The sequence below is a fragment of the Lasioglossum baleicum genome, chromosome 15 (assembly GCF_051020765.1).
Source record: "Lasioglossum baleicum chromosome 15, iyLasBale1, whole genome shotgun sequence".
Taxonomy (NCBI): Eukaryota; Metazoa; Arthropoda; class Insecta; order Hymenoptera; family Halictidae; genus Lasioglossum; species Lasioglossum baleicum.
This window is the reverse complement of record NC_134943.1, coordinates 9562952-9585715: the sequence shown is the minus strand read 5'-3', so window position 1 is coordinate 9585715 and position 22764 is coordinate 9562952. Positions and strand designations below refer to the sequence as shown.

Sequence of the window (22764 nt, the reverse complement as noted above, 5' to 3'; positions counted from 1 at the left end):
TTCCAATCAAAGATGCAAATCATCATTTATTCAAAAGCATCTTGAACTGTAAAATACTTTAAATCCTACCCTTTTTTTAGAGAAACAAAACACATTTTAGATTTTAGTATTTGAATTTAAAGATTTTTAAAGAAGCGATTATAGGTGATTATAATTTCCCTGAGGGAAAATATAAGTCTGAAAGCGTTTTATATTTTTTTATAGTCATTTTTTCTTAATTTTATGAAATGAAGACTTTTTTGTTTGGTACACTGTTTGTGGAAAAAAGACATGCACAAGACCGTGCAATAATTAGTCACACGTTTCGAGGGTCTCATTAGATACAGGGCGAATGCGCCACTGCACTCTCACCTACATTGCGGTATTGCTTCTTTTTTTTTATAAAGCAGTGCGGCTAGAGATCTGGTCTCGCTGACTACTCCGTTTGCATCGTGCATCCAAACCCGATGTGCATCTTAGTTTCCCTTCTGTCGTACGGTCTTAATTGTGTCGTGCATCAACAATCGCTACATAACAATAAAAATAAAAAGGGACAGAGACGTTCGAGCTGCGTTAACGAATAGACGAAGAATAAGAAAATGTACAGTGTCAACGTGACGCCGGGTAGATCCTCGGAGAAAAGTTCGAAAACTGTGGATACCGAGATGGGGATGTACAGAAGCCGAAGAAAGGAGTCAATTCCGGTGAAAGTATTCAATTATCTGAAGACGCAGATGCAGGCAGAGGGTATACCGAGTAAGACCACCTGTTTTTCTAATGCTTCACAATTTATTTCCTTAGTAAAATATATAATGCTACAAATGCTAGTCGAGGTCGAAGAGAGCGAATGATTGGAAAAAGTGTGCGCGACGCCTCGTTACAAAAATTATAATTACACATGATCGAAAGTAATCTTTACGACTTGGTTCTTCGTAAAAAAAATGCTCTACATCTTTTTACGGTTGGCTAACGGTGATGCTTGAGTGTTGTTTCTTCTCGATCTTCACCATCGAGGAAACGAAAATGATATTTTTTAATAATCACATAATTCCGCACCGTTTATTCAACACCGCAAACGTAGCCATCCACGATTGCGAAAACATAACAACCTATGTTCTCTTTCGATTAAACATAATCTCTCGCTGGAACTTTGATTCGCTTTTGTTCTTAAATATATAAATAATGAGTAACCAAATACTGTGTAGGGCCCCGCGTGACGCATCAAAAAATTGCTACCGCTCCTGTAAAACGTTAATTATTAAATAATTCCTTAAATAATCATAGTGTTACAATCTTACGATTTTTCAATGGCACTATATAGGGGCAGTAGCAATTTTCCGATCGCTGTGCGGGAATGGTCCTGCTGTACTTTTTTCTAAATTACATAATTAATTAAAGATTTTGTACTTCTTCTTATCCTACGACGTAAATTGCTACATACAATTTTATGTACTATCAACTGTACATGTTTCTTATTGACTCTAATCCTTGGAGGTATCATTAGCTTGAGTGACCAGTGGTTCAGTATGGATTACTGAGAACAGACAGTCTGTGACTTCGACTTTTAAATCTTCACAGATGTTCCCATCCTTTTCATAGTCCTGCCAGACCTTCGCCACGGAGTCTTCGTTCTCGGACTCTCGTAAATCGGCATTACTGTTGGGCGTCGATGTACGCGGCATTTGTGCCTCTTCTGGCGTGTTCTCCAGTTCCGAATGTAGATTGGTCATACGTGTGCCACTCGACGCATCGTTATACAGCAGCCAGTGCGGGGTGAAAGAGTGCTGTCTGTATTCAGCGACGAACTTCTCTTTTTGCGAGCAAACAACACTCGAAGAGACCGGCGTATGCGATACTATAGGCGCTATATAACAATACACGCAGGACGTATGATCCAGTTTCGCTAGATCAACGCGTTTCGCATCGATCATGTTCAAAATGTTCTCCAGCACCGGGTCCCCGGGAGTTTTCGAGAATTTCGTGGGCCAAAACGAGTCCAGCAGTCCTGAAAACATTTAATTGTTCAGGGCGTCTCGTGCTCTCTCTCTCTCTCTCTTGCACACTTTGGTAACACTGTCCAACATCAACAATTTTATGAATCGAATTAAATAGAAACTCGCAAATGTGACGCGGCAGGAAATGTGTTAAACAATGTTCAAAGCGAGCGTTATATAGTTATAAATAATACGAAAAGAACGTACCGCTACTTTGCACCTTATCTAGAGTACCAGAATTATTTTTGTTAACGTTAGATTCAGATTGCGCGGAAGTACTGCAATTTTGTCGTTGCTGTTCTAAATTGGTGGGCAAGGGAACATTCCCTTGATTGCTGTATGTGCCTACATATGGTGGGGCAGAGTTGAAGTGACTGTTGTTGGAGAAGGTTTGTGAGACCGTGGATGAGTACAAGTCTTGGTTTGCATTCGAGAACGAGCGAGTGCTTTGTAAATACTCTCCGCTAGTTTCTGTGCTGTACTTAATTAAATTCTGTAAATAGCACGTGTTACTTATGTCGGACTGTACGCTGGGTCCGCTGGGTATGATGCTCGTGTCGTAGTACTGGTTCTCCTCAGTTACATTAAGATTCAATAGATTCTGATTAGAGTTGTAAGTATGTACATTCTCGGCCATACTGTACTGACACGTTAAGCTCTCTTCGTTGATGGGCTTGTTCAACGGATTGGAACCCATATTATCATAGTACATGGACTGAAATATTTTCGAGGACTGGACATCCGACGATGCGCAATTCGCCTCAGTTGGGTCTATGACATTGGTGATGGTCCAGTTCTCGTAATCCTGTTGCATGTCCACATTCGAGGAAGAATACTTGTACTGACTGACATTCTCATTTGTGAGTACACTCGAGATTTGCTGGCCAATCTCGTCCACGTTCTTTACGAAAGTCGGTTCGTTCAATAAATACTCTCCCTTTATGCGACTAAGAAGTCCATAACACTCTGCGTTGCTTTCAAAATTCTCTTCGTTGTCTTCGTTATCCGACTCTGCTGTTAGAGTGTCAGAGTTGTCCAGCAGATCGTTAGACTGATAATGATCCATTGGCCAAACCCTGTAACCGCTGACCACTGGGCTAGCTATCTCCCCCAAGTTTGCACCCACCGGTGCTTGCAGCATCTTCTTCAGCAGTACAGACCCTTGCACGTTGCTACTCGTATCCTCCAGTGTCTGATACTCCACGTGATCATTGGGTTGGTATACAAGCGACTCTGCATTGTTAACAGCTATGATGTTTGACCTGCTGTAGTCATCGGTGTCCAAGGGATCTTTTTGCAGCACGGATGAGACAGATGCTGTTCTTAAATCTACAATGCTTGGATCTTGTATTTGATTGTTATTCGTGTCGTACGTCTGAAACTCCCTCTGTATTCTCTTTAGAAGAAACTGCTTGAACTCTTCATAGTGGGGCATCCTGCTCTCATCGTCTCTACTCACTATCTCCTCCTCCGCAGCGACCTGAGCACACGGTTCAGCACAATTACAACTGAACTACTCCATAGACTTTATGCATTTATGACAAAAATAAGTGAAAGTATGAAATGTATTATTTATAAGTTGTTAAAATTGTTAGAGAAAGAAGGAAATTTCTACTTAGTCCCTGTGTCTGCAATTGATGCAGACAATTTACAATAAAGATTTACAATCCAGTAATTAGTAATTCTGATTTATAGTAGAATTACAAAGCACAAGGTAATTAATTAGAGTACTGATAAATGTCTGGACCCCAAGGCCAGAATACATTAAGATCCATTGTTTCAAAATAATACTGCAAAATAAAATTTACTTTCTTCTGAGTAGTTTAATTTTTACTATAACAACATAAAAATGATACTAAGTTCATTCCTGTATTACAATTATTTTTATATATTTTACTTCAATATACCTCTGAAATATAGAGATATAGATATCGAGAAATATTGATAAGTCGACCCAAGCATGATTAATTGTTTAGTGAAGAAATAGGTGCGCAATTTAAGAGGGTGAAGTTGGCTCACCCACTGATAAGGTGGTTGCTGTTGCGGGAAGTAATAGTCATCGGCCATAACGTAGTCAGGACTATCCAGCGGTGTGGAGGTTAACCCGAGAACCGATCCGTTTTTGAGTTTCCTGACTTTCCTCTTGCGATTCTGCTTGTAATCCTGAAGTAGCCTGTTGACCTCGTTTTCATTTCCGCCCTTCGCAGCTTGCAACACTCTCACCAGTAATTTCTTCTACGCCGAGAAAATCGCGATCGTTCGAAAAATCAATTACCCGAGGTACACTTGTCTAAGATTGGGAATTACCCGGTGGCTCGAGTTCGCGAATTTCCCATGTCGAAAAGTGGAGAAAGAACAAATCATTTACCTTAATGTTACCTGGCACACGGTATCTGATTGCTAGGGCCTGCAATTCCTTGTACGATAATCTTCCAATATCGTTGCCGTTCATTTTCAAATGTCGAGGCATTCAGCCGCAATCCTTTTCCTGGTTCCTGTACATTTCTGATATGGCCGATCGAAAAATTCGTCTGCTAACCGAATCACACGAGTTGCGTCTCTAATTTCCGAACGCTTTACTCTGTCTAACATTGATCCACGAAAAAAGGATCGATCCGATTCAGCGGAAAGATCGAACGGCCCCTTCGATACTGATGGATTTTTTATTTAATCAAACATCTTTTTGCGTATCGTTAAAAATCGTACGATTTATCGGTTACACGATCTACATATTTGCCTGCCATCTAGAAATCAACGTCAAAATTTGATACTACCGATCGATAATATGTACTTGGATCCTTGTTATCAGCAAGTACCTAAGTAGATGGGGTAGTTTGGCAAATTGACGATAGATCTAATTATCGATTCGCGTTCAAACATGGCTACCGCTTCTTTACATTTGGCTTGAGGCGAAGGATGATTTTTAATCAAATTACGCAGGTATGGAATCAAACATAACATAATATAACATAACATTTATAATCGACTAAAATTTGGAACATAGTCTTCCTTCTTCATCCTGATTTTCCGATCATGTTGGTCCCTTCCGGTGCGAGTAGCCGGTGCATGAACGTCCACTACTACTTGTTGTGCACCGACAACGTTTGGCGTGGCTTGCCGCGTGCGGTTATCAACGATCAACATAAATTAGGTGAATCGTCCGGTTTACGACGACCACGCGTTTGGCTCAGTTTCAATTGATGATAGCGAAACAGAATCTCTCGCTGCTTCATATCGTGTTTACACCACTAAACCATGATGTTCTAGTCGTTTCCAGGTAATGCTCCTGTTGCGCATGTACCGGGCGTTTAAAAATCGGCGCCCGAACACTCAAAACAAGAACGTATTTAAACGCAAATACGATCAGGTAACGAGCTGCGAAATTACTAACAAAATAAATCAACCCATTTGCAATTTTTTTATTATCTTCCATACTTTAGTAACTTGTACATAATTACTAATAGACTGTAGATTTTATGCATTAATGACAAAATGTAAGACGGTAAAGATCCGCTCTCTAATACATCCTGTTACATACCAAATTTACGCAAAGGGGTTAATAAAATGGGGAACTTCTAAAAGATTAAATGCCGCACTACTAAATCGTTAATTTTGATTACCTCAGGTCAAGAGGCTAGGGTTCCAAGGGTACTGTTCATTATTTTATCATTTTCCATCCACCGGTAGTAACACAGATGCTTACTATTTTAGGTGAATTCGCTGTAGAGCGAAAGCAACAGGCAGCAAGTAGTACACTCAACGATAATCGCGCAGTAGAAAAATCGCGCGTAGTCAGACCCCGGACGTTCAGAAGCCAGCCAGCCACTCAGGACTAAAAATACTCGATCAGGAACAAGTTTAGACGTGGAACGAAGATTCCAGCGATAGTTACACCAGTAAGAATCGAATCGTAAACAGGTCTTAACGCCGGAATAAGTGCCTCGTGTTCAAAGTTTTCGTCTTTACTTAAACATCGTGATAGGTATCTGTTGTTGTTCGAATGCAAAGGCGACTGTTAGATGCACACGCTCCTCGCAGCCTATTGTCTGGCCATCGATAAAGCCACAGAGAGCTGTCGTGGAGCTTTTGTTCGAGGCGAAACGACCGCTTTACGACATTCTCGCGCGACTAGGCGCATTAACGGGACCGTCCGTTATTCTGGAATGGTTCCTTCGAGGCGGTTGCTTTGTCTGTGTACAAGCTGGCTTCCCTGTTGGCTTTTCCATTAGTACACACTGTGCGGAGTAATTCTGCTTTTCAATTTGTTAACGCGCTGGATCCCTCTGTATGGTCGTACGATTGCTTTAAACATTTTTCTTAGCGATCGCCATTTGTATCTAGAGTTGCGAGACTTACAGTTGTTTCTAGAATATTGTTTGAGATCTATCAAGTAATATCTTCCTGCGAATTTTATGAAGACAGTGGAGATATTTAAAGATATTTAAGAATCTGCAGCTTTCATGTCGAAACACAATCCAAGGACTATATTCACTCTGAAGATACAAGTGCTAGCTGCTAGTAAAACTAGATTAGATAAAAATTTGGAGGGCTGAAATTGTCAGTGGCAGTCGTTGACCAACCCAATTAACCGCCGGAATATTCAGAGCTAGAGTGATCCGGTGAATCTAGGCTGTGCTCCTCGGACGGGAAAGAGGCCAGACGTAGTCGCGGAGCACTTTGCTAAATAAATTCGTCGATAACACGACGAAAGATCATCGTTTATTCAAATAATACGGGTGGCGCGGTCCATCGACGTCGCTTTTGCAATCAAATTCCATCCAAGCTTTAAGATCTTATTAAAAGTACGAGAAACGTTGAAAATTGTTAGTGGTCCTAACGTTTTGGTCAGGGATTGCAATTAACAGACTGCGGATCTTTATGCAAAATAAAAATTATTTGCATTAATTGGAAGACATAGGAACCAAATTGGAATTTATTTCTCTCTTCAGTGGTTTTATTAAGCTGTAAAATGTGGCTACCAGCAATTGTTCGTTGATCAACTCTCCATTGCCAAAATATTTTAAACTTAATTCGAAGATCTTTGAGTAAACTGCAAGATCGTGGACGTCACATGTCCGTGACGCTGGTAGCGAACGTGTTAAATTCCTATAATATTTTTATCATCTCAATAAATATAGTATGTATAAAGGTTTTATCGTCTGATAAACGTATAAAGATCCGCAGTCTAGTAATTAATAACGTATAATTAATAGAGTGTCATGAATGTCGTCAGCTGACTGTGCGTCGTGGTCCAACGCTTAGTAGAAAAACGGTTTCGGGCTTGCGCGTCAGCGGGCTGGTGCCGTGCTTTTGCGTGGCCAGAGAGAGGCTGGCTTTCGATGCACATCGTGGTTGTGCCGATGGTCGTGCGCGTCTCGTTCCGCCGAGAACATAACGTCCGCGAGTTACTTTAGTCGGTCGCGTACGATCGATCGGTTTCATCAGGTGCACAATTACGTCGATCGGTTAGGCGAGCGACAGATGAACAACGCTACTCTGAGATTAAACAATCAGCCCTGCGAGAAGCTACCTGCACAAGGAACACCTGTCGAAGAGATTGAAGAAGCCGAGAGAGAAATAGCGCAAATATAGAGATCGAAAAACCAAGCTAAAGAACAACACCGTAAGATTGGGATACGATTCGCAGACCGGTTTGGATCGTAGGGGTTGTTTGAAATTCTCTAGGAGAGTACGATCGAACCGGCAAATGAAGGCACGTAAGAGCCGCGAGAAAAGTAAGTCCATCAATCATACAGACGGACTGTAGTGCCGCTCGAGTTTCCTCTCCAAAGTAAGCCGGGTGCAGGCCTGACAGTCGATACGCCGTGGAAAACTGATCCGAGATTGAGAACCAAGGGATTGCACACACAGCTCTCCGGCCCTACAGACTGATCTCCCCCTTAATCGCGCGTGTTCAGTGATTACAGCTGGCAAAGATGCAACGGCAAGGTGCGAGACTCCCCATCGACTCAGACAGAGCAATCGAATTCAACTCTGTATCTCTGTCCTGTATTTTTTTTTCTTGACCACCCCCGACACACTTGGTTTGCCCCGGACGAGTCCTTGTTGAACGATTTAGCACGAGGCTTGAAAAGAGATGAACGGCTTCGAACTCTTATACTTCAAGATTCCGAGTCGAACTGTTGCGGGGAACTTTTGAATAACTGTTACCGGGGAACCGGGATTCACAACTATCAGTTCTTATTTCCCCTGTGGCTTTCTCGGTTATCTGTTCCCTCAAAATTTATTCCGAGCTCTCATTAATTGTTAATGAAGTCTGATTTCTGAATTTTAAAGATGCATCTCTAAGTCTCTGAATAGAAAAATTTAAATGTAAAGACATACCCACAATTATAAACATTTATCATTTTGTTATAATTGACTTAAATTTTACAGTTCTTTTGAGGCACTTATACCTTATTGTTTCCGTGTTGATCACGCAAGTGTACACTTCCAAAGTTAAATGAAACACTTAAAGAGTTAAGTTTCTTATATTTTATTTGTATATTTCATTTTCTACATTAACCATTCTATAGAACGAAGTAAAAGATAGCAAACAAGAAATTGAAGCTTCTATTTATTAACTTCCTGTCCTGGATAATGTTGTGCTTTATTTAATCCAGCGTTTTATTAGAAATCAATAACATGTACATATCAATGTTTCTTCTTCTTCTATAATAATTTTGTAACGTCTGTGCACATATACATGGTAATTTGCAGTTGCAATAATTATTGCCATGCCGAGACCGTTTCATATATACATAGAATCAAAAGAATAATGATTATGAAGCCCATATGGGAATGGAAATGGGGTCTGCAACCAAAACAGATAAAGATTAGAAATTAGAGTTCTCCACAATAGTTTGAGGGTTCTTCAGGACCCGGAATCGATGTGATAATAGTTTCGAAGCCCCAACTCAGCCTCCCACACCACCTTAGACACTCTCTCTCTATCTCTGTCTGTATTTTCTTTGGATGCGGTAGTTGATGAGCTAGGGAACCGACCGATGGCGACGACTCGGACACGTTTCGGTGGTCTTTTTTCTGAATCCGGCCTTGTCTCAGATTCCCGCGTTTCGCGATTGACGAAAACCCTCAGAAAGTGAAACAGGGTGGCCACGGGGGTAGCTCCAACCCCCGTTGCTATGGTGACCCCGGATGCCCGGGACCCAGAGCTGCCAGTCGAATCACGGTGCAGGCCATACGTCTCTCTCTCTCTCTTTCTCTTTCTCTTTCCGTCGTACATGTACAAGAAACTTCCAAAGCGCACGGCCGCGTTTCGGACGATCTCTCTCGAGCGTCGGGACAGCGTAGAATTTTTGTTGAAAGCCCCCTTTTCAACGCCTCATTCGCGACCATGTTCGCCAGCCCCCATCCTTCTATCTGGTGTTTGCTCGCACGAGGATCCAAGTTCGAAAACTAATGTCGTTAGTCTAGCGTCTTGACAGGAAAAATATATGGGCAACCGGTTGCTTGCCATTTGATCAATACTCACGGGTTTCCGCAAAATTGATCGTCCAGCACTCCCTTGGCGATCCTGCTGACCTATCGACACGATTGCGCGCCGTTGTAATTGAATTACTCCCGAAATTGTAATTTCGGAGTAACCCAATTACGTTCAGATCTTTTGTTTAATTAAATATCGATGCGACCCCGCGCTTGCAGTTGAATTACAGAATTGCAGAATTACAGAGTATGATGCAACTGATTCAGAATTAGTTAACGGTTCGAACAGAATCGTGTATCTTGCAATTAATGCAATTTTTAATTTCCATAAAAGTCCGTTTAATGATCAGTTATGAATATTCCTTAGGTGATCTGTAATTCTACTACACTGTACTTCAAAAGCTTGAATTGAGCAATTCAAATGCGTAGTACTAGAACTGAAGTTATGGAGTTATTGAAATGGGTAGTACTTAAAGTTCTAGATCAATTCACATGCGTAGTACTTGAAGTTATAGAGTAATCCAAATGCGTAGTACTTGAAGTTTTAGAGTAATTCAAATGCGTAGTACTTGAAGTTTTAGAGTAATTCAAATGCGTAGTACTTGAAGTTCTAGAGTAATCCAAATTGCGTAGTACTTGACGTTCTAGAGTAATCCAAATTGTACTGGAATTTATAGAGTAATTCCGCTGCGTAGTATTTGAAGTTACAGAGTAACTCAATTAGCACATGTTTATTAACGTCTCGAACTGCGACACAGAGCCACTAATGTTTACTACAGCATAAATAACATTCGACGTATCAGAAACGTCTTTGTTGAGGGTTGGAACAGTCCTCTTTGTTCAGAGTTTCTCGTGCGAGTCGCATCTTTTAGGAAAGACTGTCCAAACACGTTACAAGGGTAGCTTCATCGGATGATCAGAGTGTCTGACCCCTGACGAAGCTGACCGTCGAGTTATTTTTTCCTCGTCGTTGCCGTTTACACTCGAAAAAGCCTCGACAGAGAAAGCGCGCTCGATCGTTAACGTAAACACTTATCTATCTTTAGCATTCGGTCCACGACTCGGGGAACACCCTGTATATTCGATCCTAACCCGTTTGTATCAGATAATCAGAGTAAAATACTTTTGTTATAAATTTTCTTCTTATTGTATTTATATAGTACAAGAAATCTTAACACTAGGTTTACGGTTAGCTGGTTCGATTTTTAGAAAATAGTCATTCTTAGTGTTCCGTAAGCCTAATGTTAATGTTTCAGTAATTTGTACATACTGTTACATATTTGTACATACTATTGATAACTGTTCACGACCACTCACACCGTTATCCAAGAGAAACGTTCTGGCGATAGTAACCAGGAAAATATCGCGTATATACGCCAACGATGCAAATGGGTTAACGCAGCTCTCTATAGATTACATCGTGTAGCATCGTGTAATCTCCATAATGGGCTAATATTTGCTCGCTCCTCAGCAAGTTCCGTAATTGTAATTTTGGAACGATCAATGGGAAGCTTCTACCTTACGAGGGGAGATCGTGAATCGGGCGAGCGCTTTTTGGATGAAACTTGGTACACGTTTAGGATAGCTTTTGTACAAACAAAAACCCACCCGCGTTCCGAAATTACGTTAATATTAATCAGGACAGTGGACGTGTTAATAGAAGAGGATGAAAACGTCACGGGAAGAGACCGGTTGCTCTTGGGACGTGTACGATCCCCAAGAGGGTAGCTCGATCCGTTTGTCACCGGTACACGCGACATTATCGAGAAGGAACGTCGGTTGAACGGTTCGCCTGGTCGTTTTTCAAGTACTGAACGGCAGCATGCGTACATTACAAGAGAATTTTGACTGCATGCCAGGTAGACAACACGAATCCGCGGAATCAGCCTGCGAACTGCTCATCTGATCGATCGGCATACCGCTCTTTTCGTTAACGCTTCAACCCTTTGCACTTCGAGCAGTTTTTATTACGAGCGACTACCGTTTCCGCGACCTTATTCCCACGCTACTTTCGCTAATTGAAGCCATTGTCGCCTCCTCCCCCCCGGAACGGGGCTCCATTAACGCTTTCGCAGTAACAGCCGAGAACGCCGTGAACGTTTCGTTTTGAGTGCAAAGGGTTAGTATTTAGTATTTACCGAAGTTGAAAGTTGCGAGACTGAGGAATTAGCTAGTCCATAGAGTTCGTTCTGTAGATCTCAGTCAGTGAACACGTAGCACTCGGTGTGCTGGGTAAAAGTTGGCTTGATTAAAATTTTAATTCAGTTGAAAGACAATAACATTATTAAGGGAAGATATGAATGCCTATGTCGCTGCTGTGTCTTGTAATGAATGGAGACAATTTTTATTTTCCATCAAAATATAAATAGCAATGCTGTAACTTTCGCTCTGTACACCGAATAATTACCGTAGCAGTGTTACCAAGGCGTTCCGTGAACACTAGGCAAAACGACCACGAAATGTTCAACTTATTTTCAGAAAAATCATTGGTTATGTTAAATCCATGATTCACGGAACGCTTTGAGGGAACACATTTCCGTAGAGCTCTGCATAGACTGTGGTTCACTAGGTCCCTTCTCTAGCTGCATTTGTTCTATAGATATTCTAGAGCTCTCGAGTTCCCTCTCTGCAAATTCTAGTGTTGGGTCACGCTTTCGTTTGCTCTTGAGCCTTGATTTTACCGCCGGCAATTACTCAATATATTAATAGCGGCTTGCGTTAATCAGTATCGATCAGAAACGTTGCGGCCGCTTCAGTATACATGCACATATGTATACATATAACGCCGGGAGTCTAGACTAGCCGTGTGTTACATCGTGAATTTTGTATTTTATCTTGACTCGCGCGGAACGTTGAGAAACGTTTCCTAGATCCTCAACGAAAGCGATCGCTCGACGCTGGGTCGGCCGGAAACCGATCATCTGGCTCTCTTCACCTTCCGACTTTGAACTATGATATTATTGTACGCTCAATAGCTCTTTCTCTCTCTCACTCTCGTTCGAACCACCTGCGATCTATTTAGCGACCTATGTATCTCTTTCTATTCTAACGACGAGCATTTATCCGTTGGCGTGCCATTGGACTGTTCGCCTGTTAATCGGCGATAAGCGTCAGCACTACACGATTACGATTTATTTTACGATTACAAGGATTAGAACTTCTTTGATGCATATAATCCACTAGGAAACGACGTGTTATGTCGCCGGTTAACAGGTGGACCACCGGCAAGAGGATGGAACTGTGGGCTTCCATCCGAGCACAGCCCAAGTGAAACACGATCTTCATCAAGTTCGTGGTCGTCGAGTCACGATCCGTACGCCAGATTGGTTTCACCTGGGTCTGGGTTAGGTTCTAGGCCTCCCTCCCGAGAGTCTTTATTCCGCCTGCAATTCCTGTGCACCTGTGCACACCTTGAGATATCATCGACGCGGTTATCCACGCGCACATTCGCCCCAGAGTTTCTCCCAGGGCTTGAGACTAAATGTCGTGAAGTATCTCAATACTTGTGCCCTACGAGTTTCAGTACGCAAAGTGTATACAATTAATTACTTAGATTAGCTTTCCTTCCTTTAATAATTTGACTAGGTCGTAGGTAACGTATTGACGTTATTCAATTCTTTCGATCTCCGTGTGAAATCGCAGCTGCTCATTTTTGCCACGAATGCATAAAACACGTGGTCTATTCGTGACCGTGCCAAGAACCGAGATTGCAACAGTTGCTCAGGCCCTGGCATTCTCCACTGCCCGTAGACCCCAATTCTAGCTCTATGGGGGAGCGTAAGCAGGTTGCCTGGAGGAGGATCAGCCTGTGTCTGTCTTCTCGGGGCACCCGGCGTATCTTCTCCTTCTTTCCGAGCTCTTGTTTGCACCCTGTTTCTCGTAAGTAGACACCGAGAGCGCGCCGTCCCCTCTCCTTTGGATTATGCATTGCCTGGTCGAGATTTAAGGGAGAGGGAGAAGTTCGGCGGCGCGCAGAACTCTTTTTCCCTTTTAGAAAAACTGATGTAGAGGATGACGCACATTTGAGAAAGACCGAAAGGTGAGAGGGGAGTACTCTCGAACGCGTGGTACAGTCTTAGGAGTGAAGCGCCTGTTGGCAAACTTACAGAGGGCGAGCTTGAAGAACTCGGGGGCGTTTTAGGGGGTTCCACCGCCGGCGCCCTTGCCCTTGGCGGCCGGCACAAGCCGGAGGAGCTTGCGACACTCGCGGCCAACACCAGGTTCTCGAGGAAGGAGATACAGCTGATCTATCGGGGGTTCAAGCAGGAGTGCCCGACCGGCCTCGTCGACGAAGAGGCCTTCAAGCAGATCTTTTCCCAGTTCTTCCCGCAGGGAGGTGAGCATTCAAATATTCACCAATTGCGTCTACAACGATCTACATACAATCTGATTTCAGACGCCAGCCAGTATGCTCACTACGTCTTCAACACCATGAAGAGGAAACCCTCTGGGAAGATAAGCTTCGAGGTGCGGATCCATTCATACAGTTTCTACTTTGTTGAGACTTCCACGTCTCTTTGGAATTATAAAATATTAGGTCAAAAGTTCGTGCTGGATTTCGTACTGAAAAACAACACAGGATGAGGCATGAACTTATGCACTGACCTAATAACTATTGCTTCATGAATAAATGTAAAACTTCTCATCTTCAGGAGTTCCTGACAATCCTATCGAAAGTGTCCAGAGGCTCGGTGGAGGAGAAGTTGCAGTGGGTGTTCGGGCTCTACGACCTCGACGGGGACGGGCTGATCAGCAAAGAGGAGATGCTGGACGTGGTTGGGTCCATCTACGAGATGCTGGGCCGGTACACTCAACCGCAAATCGGCGAGCCGCACTTGGCTGCCCGGGAACACGTCGACCGTATTTTTCACGTCTGTATCGCCTCCTTTAGTATTAGACATGGGTAGACTGCCAATCGTTATGCAAAATAAAAATTGTATGCATTAATTATAAGAAATCGGCATCAATGCAGACATCTTTATACTGTTTGGAGTTACACCCATCCATTTTTGTCATAAACGCATAAAATCCACTGTCTAGACATGAACAATAGACACTCTTTAATGGCGAAGACCATGCGAATGGCTCAAGTAACATTTTAGGTACTGGATTAATAAGATTTCAAACTTAATTTCCTTCCGCAGTTAATGGATGCCAACAAGGACGGTGTGGTGACCATCGAGGAGCTGGTGCAGTGGTGTTCCAAGGATGAGCAGCTCCTGCGAAGTCTCGACACCCTGGACACCGTCTTATGAGATCGCTATGATTACTCTAAAATCATCGCTCGGTTCCCGACGGTCACGGATTCCCTAGTTTCCCGGCGCTCGAGCGAGCTCTACGGGTGAATCCTCCTCCCAGAGCTTCTCGAGCACCGTTTGTAAATATGTATTTACCCTACCTACCCAGTCTTTCAACCGTGCTGTCGAGAACATGACAACGCTAGCAGTATTACCGAACCCCTGGCGCAGAGATCTTTCAGTCCCCTCTTTCGCTCTTGGCAACTGCAACATTTTGTAAATACCGCGACGACGGACGCGCTCGACGACGGAGATCTTGACTTGTGCGATAATACACGATAGAACGAGGTAGCGAAGCCAGCGGGAACAAAGATGCAACGATTATTACTTGTCGGCGATTATTTCACAATATTTAAAAAATCTACTATTACGCTAAGGATTTCATAATGAATTTTTCGATAGTAATAGCAATTTCAATCGTGAAATAATGAATCGCACCAAGTAATATAATCTAGTAATTTCTGTGAGGATTATTATTTAGAACCAGATTTTTAAAAAAATCATTGTAACAAGTGAAAAGTGACGCCTGAGCCACTAACTATTAGGTCAGTGCAAAAGTTTGTGCTCGATTCCTTGTATTTTAATGCTTTTGCACTGACCTAATAGAAACGTATGCGCCCCGTTGGCAATTCCGGACGAGTAGAATGCGCCAAGTGATCATTAGCCAGGATCGATGCGTCGAGATTAACTCCGAGTCTCTCGATTTTTTGCTATTTGCATCCGAACCGCATTACCGAGTCGCGGCGATGAATGTCGAGAGCTCGTCAGTCGGTTCGATGCTCAGCCGCTCGAATTTAATCTTTGACCTCTTATATTCGCTCTAGTAGCTTCTTTTTCGCGAGGTCTCGCGACTATCCTCGATTCAACTTCTCAGGATCTTCAAGCCGCGCTCTTTGTCCGAAAATGATCGTTTATAGAACAGTTGAGCTTCGACGTCGTTTGTGCATTACGTACGGATAAAGAGCGGACGGCATTTAGACTTCAGCGCTTGTTGCAAACAGGATAAAATATTCCTGAAATGATTAGCAGGAAGACTGGTTTTTGTTCTATTCAGAACCGGTTCGAATTTTCTGTGAATTCTATTTGCATACGCGTCCGCAGTCTAATATTTAAAAAATTGCTTGAGGAAACATTTCAATCTTGTTACTCGGTTTTGAAATTACTAGGCTTCAGGCAGATGCGAAATTATATGTTTGACATTCGATGAAACCTGTCCTGTGTCTCGAGGACACAGAAGTTTCCTCTTTTAATCGCAACATGTAATGTTGATCGAATTCTAAAGCGAAGCGCGCATGGTTCCGTGGTGTTCGCATATGCCTGCTGTGTAGAGTGTAGGAAGAATGTCTTCGGTGACCCATGGGACATCTCCGATGGAGATAAAGTAGATATTATACCCATTAACTACACCTTAGATACCCTCGACCAACTAAGAAACGTGGCCCGACGTGGTACACGGTTCGTGTGATTCTCTCGTACCTTACTAAATATTATAACCGTCGCCTTTCCAGATTATTGTTATCGATACGAGTATTCTCTAACCCTCTATTTGCCGGAGACGGGCAGACCCTTATTCTAATAACTCCCATGAAGCGACTAAGAGTTTCAATTTAAAGTAATTGATTCAATCTATCGTTGAAAAGAACAGGCTGGAGTATTTAAAACATCACCTGAGACGCTAATCTATTTTGTAAGAGGAGGCGAATTAGTTTCTCAGTTCAACAAATTCCGTTGCCCGTCTCTGAACTACGAGACGTTGTCGTTGAATATCATACCTATATATAGATATTGTTGGCGTCTACTCGAGGCATTCTAAAGCGATATTTTACCGTGTACAAATTATCATCGAGCCCGTTGAATTTCTCAAGTTTATTGTAAAAGTCTGTATCATAATATATTCAGGGCGGAACGTGAGCCACGTTCCCACGCGATTCTAATGTATAAGAGATATCGGTTTCCTTTTGATTGCTCTTCGACATATATATAAATATATATATAAATATATATATTTGGTACGACCCGTGCCATTCAAGGAATCGATTGTTTTACTAAATTGATACGTCGCATACATCCGCGTTCGTTATTATGCTGTACATTATAGGCAGGACTATGATCGAATGCACATGCACATCGAATTGAATGTCTTCTGACTTTTTATAAGTTCATTAAAGGTACAGTATTGCTAAACGAAGGCTGGCAGATCTTTCATGGTTTCTAACATTTTTATTGCAACGTTACATATTTTTTGACGATACAGTTTAGTAGATTTAATATCCCTTCACCCTTGCGTAGACAACCGTGCGTTCATTTATGATGACACATACGATGTTAGAAGGTGCATCCCGCACCCTTGCAATCCTAGAAACGCGAGAAACTTCAAAAATATTTATGCATGTCGATTGCTTTCACAAGGGGTAAGCAACGAAGTAGGTAAAGAAGAAATCGTTCAATACCCTTTTCCTTCGAGTTCTTTTTTTAGAGCACAGTTCTCCAACCCATAAGAAGAGGTCACTATAATCAATTTTGGAATAAGTCTGTGCTGGTATCTGGTCGGTGTAGGCGGTACTAGAGCATTTTTTACAGAGTCGGTAATTCAGAACCGTAGAGACAGAGAAATGCTTTGCATGTAATTTCTGTACGGATCTGTGTCTGTGTTCAAACCACGAGGTGTTTATTCTTGTAGCTTGCAACTTGCAACAAGCTCGTCTGTGAGCTGCTGTGAGTCTGTGAGCGCAGTCTTGCTGAGTCTTGCGAGCAATCTACTCTAAGTACAAGACGTGTCTGTGTTGGTGTTGTCAGGTGTTGTCTATAGTTCGTTTCTCCAAGAAGTTCGATCAAAATTGTTTGTATCAGCAGCCGTATCTGATAACTGTGAGAAAGTACTTCAAGCTAATGTTCTGCAAGGAAAGGAACGTTCATGGTTACATGAGAGACCACACGAAGTTTCTGAACGTGAAGTCGAACACGATATCGGGTGGTAGATATCTCGTAACAATTAACTAGTTTCTAATAGAATTATAGGATAGTACGGTCTACATGTTAAGCAAAATGGTTCGGATAAAGTGGTCGATAACGAAGACTCCGAACACCGTCAAGTAAGTCACCGTTTATCAACGAAAAACGATTATTATCTCTTCATCGAACATTTCGATTTTAGGGTTCACTTGCAGCAGAAGTGGCGGCAGCTTCGAATCATCACGAAATCTTTGTTTTACAACCACTTCTTGAACTGGAGTTACGTCTGTGATATACTTTTAGAGCCGATGTTTGTGTTTGTGGAGATGTTCATCGCCTGCCTAGGACCGGTAATTACTTTCATAATCCTTCGTATAGTCTGTGCGACAAATTATTTGGCCTCTGCGAATATAAACGAATCCCATATCGGTCACAATATATTTACTATGCTTTGCAGTTCACAGGTGTTTGTAGTAATGGTAACTCTTTTAACCACGTACATCGTGTACATTGCCTATTACATCGGTCTGCCATATTGGTGGGAGAAGAGTCCAGCGATGACAATAATCCTTCTAATTGTCGGAAACTGGTTGCTAGCGAATGTCTGTTTCCATTATTATATGGGCGTTAATGTCCCGGCTGGCTTCCCACCGGAAGGTGGCCTTATTCCAGAGGCTGTGAGCATTTGTAAGAAATGCATTAAACCAAAACCACCCAGAACGCATCACTGCTCTGTGTGCAATAGGTGTATTCTCAAGATGGACCACCATTGTCGTATCCTTCTAGATTAAACTTCTAACTAACACTCCTATAGTTAAACTGTACTGCTGACTTTTTTCCCGATAAATTCCTTGATTCATAGAAAAACAGCGTGGTTGAACAACTGTGTCGGTCATTACAATCATCGGTACTTCTTCCAGTACATGGTTTTCATGGTGTTAGGTATTATATTTATTATGCTGTTTGGAGTCGAAATAGCATATCAAGAATGCTTCCCAGCGCAAGATCCAGACTTGGATGGTCATCCTGTGAGGATCAATAACTCCGAGATCATCCCTGTGGTAATTACTGTACAACACTGTGATTGTTAGAACGAACGAACAGAATTAGTATAACTGATACCGGTATCGATTTCAGTCCGAGTCCTTGGATCATTTGAGCGAGGAGGAGATAGCGAAAATAGCTAAGCAGGCTGCCGACGTAAAAGCTAAGGAATGGAGGCGACAACTTATCAATTTCGCAGCGTTAATTTGCGTAACGACTTTCGCCGCCTTGGGAGTGTTAATGTGGTGGCACGGGACTCTTATAACAAAGGGAGAAACGAGTATAGAAGCGCGTATCAACACTACGGAAGCCGAGAAGTATAAAAAGCTTGGGAAAGTCTACGAGAATCCGTACAACTTCGGTACGGTGCAGAACTGGAAGTTGTTCTTAGGCATAGTCGACAGGTAAATGAACAACCAATCGTCACTGATTCAATCACGTTTAATACGATCATCCAATAAATAATGCTACCGCTTCTTTCCTGATTATAGAAGCTGGTGGTATATAATTTTTCCGTCGAACCATGGCCCGTACGGGGATGCGCTTACATGGAGGACCATACACGATGCAAAGATATTTTGAGTGTAATTTTCGCGCCGTGTCTACGGCGGTGCTTGCATTTATTATTTTCAACAGTCACGAAGAAGCTATTCCCGCAGATTACAAACACTTCTAGTCAAAGTTACGATTGTTTTAGCGTTACAGTATGATCAACGAATTTTCTTTCTCGTTCTGACAGAAAGAGAGAAAGGAAGAGGATAAAAATAATTTAGCAATGTCAACTGAACGCTTTGAGAAATATTTCGGAAAGTTTTTGCACTGTTCTCGAAGATGTACTCTTTACTGTACCTCTAAGAAACGTATATCATTCTCTCCAATGTACATTCAAACAATCTTACTATTAAATGTATTTTAAACTTTTCAATGTTGAGAGATCGATTGGATCGATTGCTACAGAAATAAACAAACTTTTTTATCTTTGCAAAGTAAGGCGTACGTTCATAAGACGAATACAAGCTCACGGCCAAACGATACCCTCTATCCAATCAAGATAATGCGAGACCTTCGTGTACACTCCAGGCATGTTAGCGAACGCGCAACCTTGTCCGAAGCTGGTGATGCCGAATACTTGGAAGAGGCATTTGTTATCTGGATGAACGATTTGCAACGGGCCACCCGAGTCTCCTAGACAAGAGTCCTTATTCCATCCACCAGCAGGATCGCCAGCGCAGACCATGTTCGGCGTGATCCCGTATGGTATTTGTATTGATGGCTTGTGCCGTATCGAGCATCTTATGTTATCGAGAATCGTCAGATCGGCTTTCTGCAGCGTGTTGCTTCCCTCTTCATCGCCTGCAAACGTTTGTCCACTTGTAAGAATTCTTTGCACCCAGACTATTAGCTCATCTCTTAAATAATGCGAATTTCTATATTACTATATTAATTTTACGAATACAAGCAAATCCTTTCGCACACATATTCTGAAATCTAGAACACTTGTACTTAAAGAAGAGAAGAGAATTTTCGCTTAATGGAGTGACCAGATATTTAAATGTTACACCTACCGAATTCAGTAACACCCCAGCCGCTAACCCACGCTTGCGTAGGCACACTGTCGTACCGCAGATACAAACAGGCGGGCCTGACGTTCTTATTGAATCCAATTACTTCGTTTAGCTTCACCACAGCTATGTCGTCGTACATCGAAGGAGGCTTGTAACCAGGATGCCGTATCATTTTGTTTACCTTTGTCGAAATACCGCGTTGCGCGTCTCGTAGATCATGGAAACCAATGCGCACATCTGTAGGGCTTTTTAAAATACACGAAGAATCGCATAACAATGTTAGGAAAGTCCATAGTTTATTTACAATGAAATCAACAGAGAAAGTATAAGACAGTACCTTGGATCGTAAGTACAATGAGCTGCAGTGAGCACCCACTGCGGTGCAATGAGTGTACCGCCGCAAAGATTTTTGTACGTTCCCTCATTGAATTTTCCTAGGGAAACCTGGTGAGGGAATTCACCAGGAGTGGCAGTAACACCTCCGATAACAAGCTGGTTCGCATCGGAACAGGTTTCAGTGGAAACTGTGACCACTGTTGGACTGGAAACTAAAGGTAATACAGATGCTGTGCCTGAGATCTGTCTTCCATACTCCTCGCACACTAAAACAAGCAATTGGAAGATTAGGACCAGTCACAGTCAGAAAATATATAATAAATTATTATTCTCAGTACGCGCAGGATCACTCACTGATATCTGACTTTCTTCTCGAGTTTCCATATTTATTCGAATCTCCAGAGATCCTTCCCGGTATATTGTTACCTGGGTTAATTTTAAAAGGCGTTGCAGTACTTTTCTCAGCGTTACTCAGAGGCTGTAGAAAGGGATTAGTATTGTGTGCAAGAAAAGGAACACTATCAGTGTCTCCTGTGGTGTCTGTAATGTTATTTACGGATGGGCCCTGATCCTGTTTTGTGCTATTGTTAGCAGGGAACGGGGTGGTAGCAGGTGATAGGATAATGTTATTCCAGTTTATAGCAGAGTCACGGTCTTGGAGGAATACGTTCCCCTCTGTACTATTTAGCTGCGTATTCTGAAGAAACGGATTTTTGCTAATGTTATCGCTCAATTTCACAATAGGTTTCTTTTTCTTTGATCTCCCTAAAAAAGAATAGACGTATCATAATACTTACGGGGAACGATCGACGAGAACACGGAAAAGAATTCGATCGTTTAACGGTACACAATCCAGGACGTATACACGTGGCGTATTATTTACAAAAGCCGTGCAAAAGCAGATCAAAATACGAAGCGTGCATGCGGATGTTAAAATCGATATGATTTACCTGTTGTTTTGGCAGCTAGCGCCGACACAAAGAAAACAAACAAAAGTATCGCGAGAACGTTCTTCAGTTGCAGCGGCATCGTGGCGATACCGGTCGGGACAGATCTGTTCCTGTGGCCGGAATCAGCTGGAATGTAAAAAGGAAAAAGGATCGTCCGCGTCATTGATACGAAGATAATTGAATGCTTCGTCTGTTGGCCGTTTGAGTCATGACTCGTAGCTATCTTATTTCATCGATGGAAAATTCGATTTCAGGAAACCATGATTCCGCCGGCCTGTCGATCCATAGTCACCGATGAGTAAACATGTTTCGAAGCAATGTTCAATTGGCCGTCGAAGTATCCTTGTTTGTAGTAGGAATGGGATCAAGCCCGATTCGATCTTATACGTATAATCCAAGTGGTATTCGCCGAATGTCATTTAAAAGTCAAAATAAACAACTATATCTCTCGTTTCTAAAACAATATCTATTTGTTTGTGTACAGAAAGAAAGTAAATCTTAACGTTTATCAAAACAGTATCGTACCGTTATAAAATGATCTACAAAAGCATATGTGGATATTGGTATTGAAAATCATAATTTCGTTCACGTTGCAGCATAGAAGTGGGGCGGATGGCAATTATGTCCAGAAGGATATGTTTCAAGCGGTTTTTTTTTACAGAAACCGGTCGAACTTATATATACTTTAGGGTTCCATAGAACTCGTGTCCGTCAGTTTCGAGATACGATACAATAAGAAAAGTATAATACTTTATTTCGATTTGTAAGCAGTTCCGACACGATATCGACGACGGTATAGAAAAATCGTAATCGATAACCGCAACTGTTTGGAGAGGAATTTTCCTAACGGTCGAGCAACATTATTTTTTCCTGGTCACATGGTTGAAAATAGCGCTGGCAGAGATGATTTATGTAACTACTCTGTCTCGCGTATACTAAATAAGAGAGGATCATTAAAGAAAACTTACGTGCTGTCTACGCGGCTCATTCACGTTCCCGCGAGATTACACTTTGCACCTCCGAGAACGGTGGTTATTTTTTTCTTAGGAAACCGGAATTTCCGCAAAGTCCTGCGCGTCGATTTTTAGCGACGTGAAAAAGGGGAGACGCGCCGTAGAAAATCCCGAATGATCGCAAAACAATTGCATCCGATCTTACCCTCGACCCTATGATCTATTGACAGAATTATGTAATTAATTAC

The 22764-nt window shown here is 42.2% G+C and overlaps 4 protein-coding genes across 14 annotated transcripts; 2 read left to right on the top strand and 2 right to left on the bottom strand.

Annotated features, from left to right (window-relative positions):
- The first annotated feature begins 378 nt into the window (after window positions 1–378).
- LOC143216212 (A-type potassium channel modulatory protein KCNIP2) lies at window positions 379–16201 on the top strand. Of its 4 annotated transcripts, none has more exons than XM_076439074.1 (5): window positions 379–735; window positions 13561–13755; window positions 13816–13886; window positions 14072–14290; window positions 14564–16201. In XM_076439074.1, the coding sequence occupies exons 1-5, from the start codon at window positions 579–581 to the stop codon at window positions 14672–14674; spliced, it is 753 nt and encodes a 250-aa protein (XP_076295189.1). In that variant the 5' UTR covers window positions 379–578; the 3' UTR covers window positions 14675–16201. The 4 variants fall into 4 exon arrangements, with proteins under 4 accessions (XP_076295189.1, XP_076295188.1, XP_076295190.1 ...); XM_076439073.1 differs by having other exon boundaries at window positions 13528–13755; XM_076439075.1 differs by lacking the exon at window positions 379–735 and adding an exon at window positions 6970–7708 and having other exon boundaries at window positions 13528–13755.
- Window positions 746–5919, bottom strand: LOC143216195 (uncharacterized). Its single transcript, XM_076439035.1, has 4 exons — window positions 4342–5919; window positions 3993–4208; window positions 2181–3453; window positions 746–1984 (listed from the first exon to the last, which is right to left on the bottom strand). The coding sequence occupies exons 1-4, from the start codon at window positions 4441–4443 to the stop codon at window positions 1461–1463; spliced, it is 2115 nt and encodes a 704-aa protein (XP_076295150.1). The 5' UTR covers window positions 4444–5919; the 3' UTR covers window positions 746–1460.
- Window positions 14561–22693, bottom strand: LOC143216200 (trypsin). 6 transcript variants are annotated; one of them, XM_076439048.1, is made up of 6 exons: window positions 22532–22693; window positions 21564–21689; window positions 20968–21378; window positions 20615–20879; window positions 20278–20522; window positions 14561–20065 (listed from the first exon to the last, which is right to left on the bottom strand). In XM_076439048.1, exons 2-6 carry the CDS (start codon window positions 21640–21642, stop codon window positions 19731–19733), a joined length of 1335 nt encoding a protein of 444 aa, XP_076295163.1. In that variant the 5' UTR covers window positions 21643–21689; window positions 22532–22693; the 3' UTR covers window positions 14561–19730. The 6 variants fall into 6 exon arrangements, with proteins under 6 accessions (XP_076295163.1, XP_076295166.1, XP_076295167.1 ...); XM_076439051.1 differs by having other exon boundaries at window positions 20968–21039; window positions 22532–22674; XM_076439052.1 differs by lacking the exon at window positions 20968–21378 and having other exon boundaries at window positions 22532–22674.
- Window positions 17051–19346, top strand: LOC143216206 (palmitoyltransferase ZDHHC16A). 3 transcript variants are annotated; one of them, XM_076439062.1, is made up of 6 exons: window positions 17051–17808; window positions 17871–18018; window positions 18126–18442; window positions 18539–18729; window positions 18806–19116; window positions 19204–19343. In XM_076439062.1, exons 3-6 carry the CDS (start codon window positions 18145–18147, stop codon window positions 19292–19294), a joined length of 891 nt encoding a protein of 296 aa, XP_076295177.1. In that variant the 5' UTR covers window positions 17051–17808; window positions 17871–18018; window positions 18126–18144; the 3' UTR covers window positions 19295–19343. The 3 variants fall into 3 exon arrangements, with proteins under 3 accessions (XP_076295177.1, XP_076295176.1, XP_076295175.1); XM_076439061.1 differs by having other exon boundaries at window positions 17666–17808; window positions 18133–18442; window positions 19207–19346; XM_076439060.1 differs by having other exon boundaries at window positions 17666–17808; window positions 18133–18442.
- Window positions 22694–22764: the final 71 nt, after the last annotated feature.

Coding starts and splice junctions, on each gene's coding strand:
- LOC143216212 (XM_076439073.1), top strand. CDS start 579: ATGTACAGTGTCAACGTGACGCCGGGTAGATCCTCGGAGAAAAGTTCG. Junction 13,756..13,815: donor CCAGTTCTTCCCGCAGGGAG/GTGAGCATTCAA, acceptor ATCTGATTTCAG/ACGCCAGCCAGTATGCTCAC. Junction 13,887..14,071: donor CTGGGAAGATAAGCTTCGAG/GTGCGGATCCAT, acceptor TCTCATCTTCAG/GAGTTCCTGACAATCCTATC.
- LOC143216195 (XM_076439035.1), bottom strand. CDS start 4,443: ATGCCTCGACATTTGAAAATGAACGGCAACGATATTGGAAGATTATCG. Junction 4,209..4,341: donor GTGTGCCAGGTAACATTAAG/GTAAATGATTTG, acceptor TTCTCGGCGTAG/AAGAAATTACTGGTGAGAGT. Junction 3,454..3,992: donor AGCAACCACCTTATCAGTGG/GTGAGCCAACTT, acceptor CCGTGTGCTCAG/GTCGCTGCGGAGGAGGAGAT.
- LOC143216206 (XM_076439060.1), top strand. CDS start 17,750: ATGTTAAGCAAAATGGTTCGGATAAAGTGGTCGATAACGAAGACTCCG. Junction 17,809..17,870: donor AAGACTCCGAACACCGTCAA/GTAAGTCACCGT, acceptor TTTCGATTTTAG/GGTTCACTTGCAGCAGAAGT. Junction 18,443..18,538: donor CAAGATGGACCACCATTGTC/GTATCCTTCTAG, acceptor ATAGAAAAACAG/CGTGGTTGAACAACTGTGTC.
- LOC143216200 (XM_076439047.1), bottom strand. CDS start 21,726: ATGACGCGGACGATCCTTTTTCCTTTTTACATTCCAGCTGATTCCGGC. Junction 21,379..21,563: donor GCTAGCTGCCAAAACAACAG/GTAAATCATATC, acceptor ATTCTTTTTTAG/GGAGATCAAAGAAAAAGAAA. Junction 20,523..20,614: donor CATTGTACTTACGATCCAAG/GTACTGTCTTAT, acceptor TATTTTAAAAAG/CCCTACAGATGTGCGCATTG.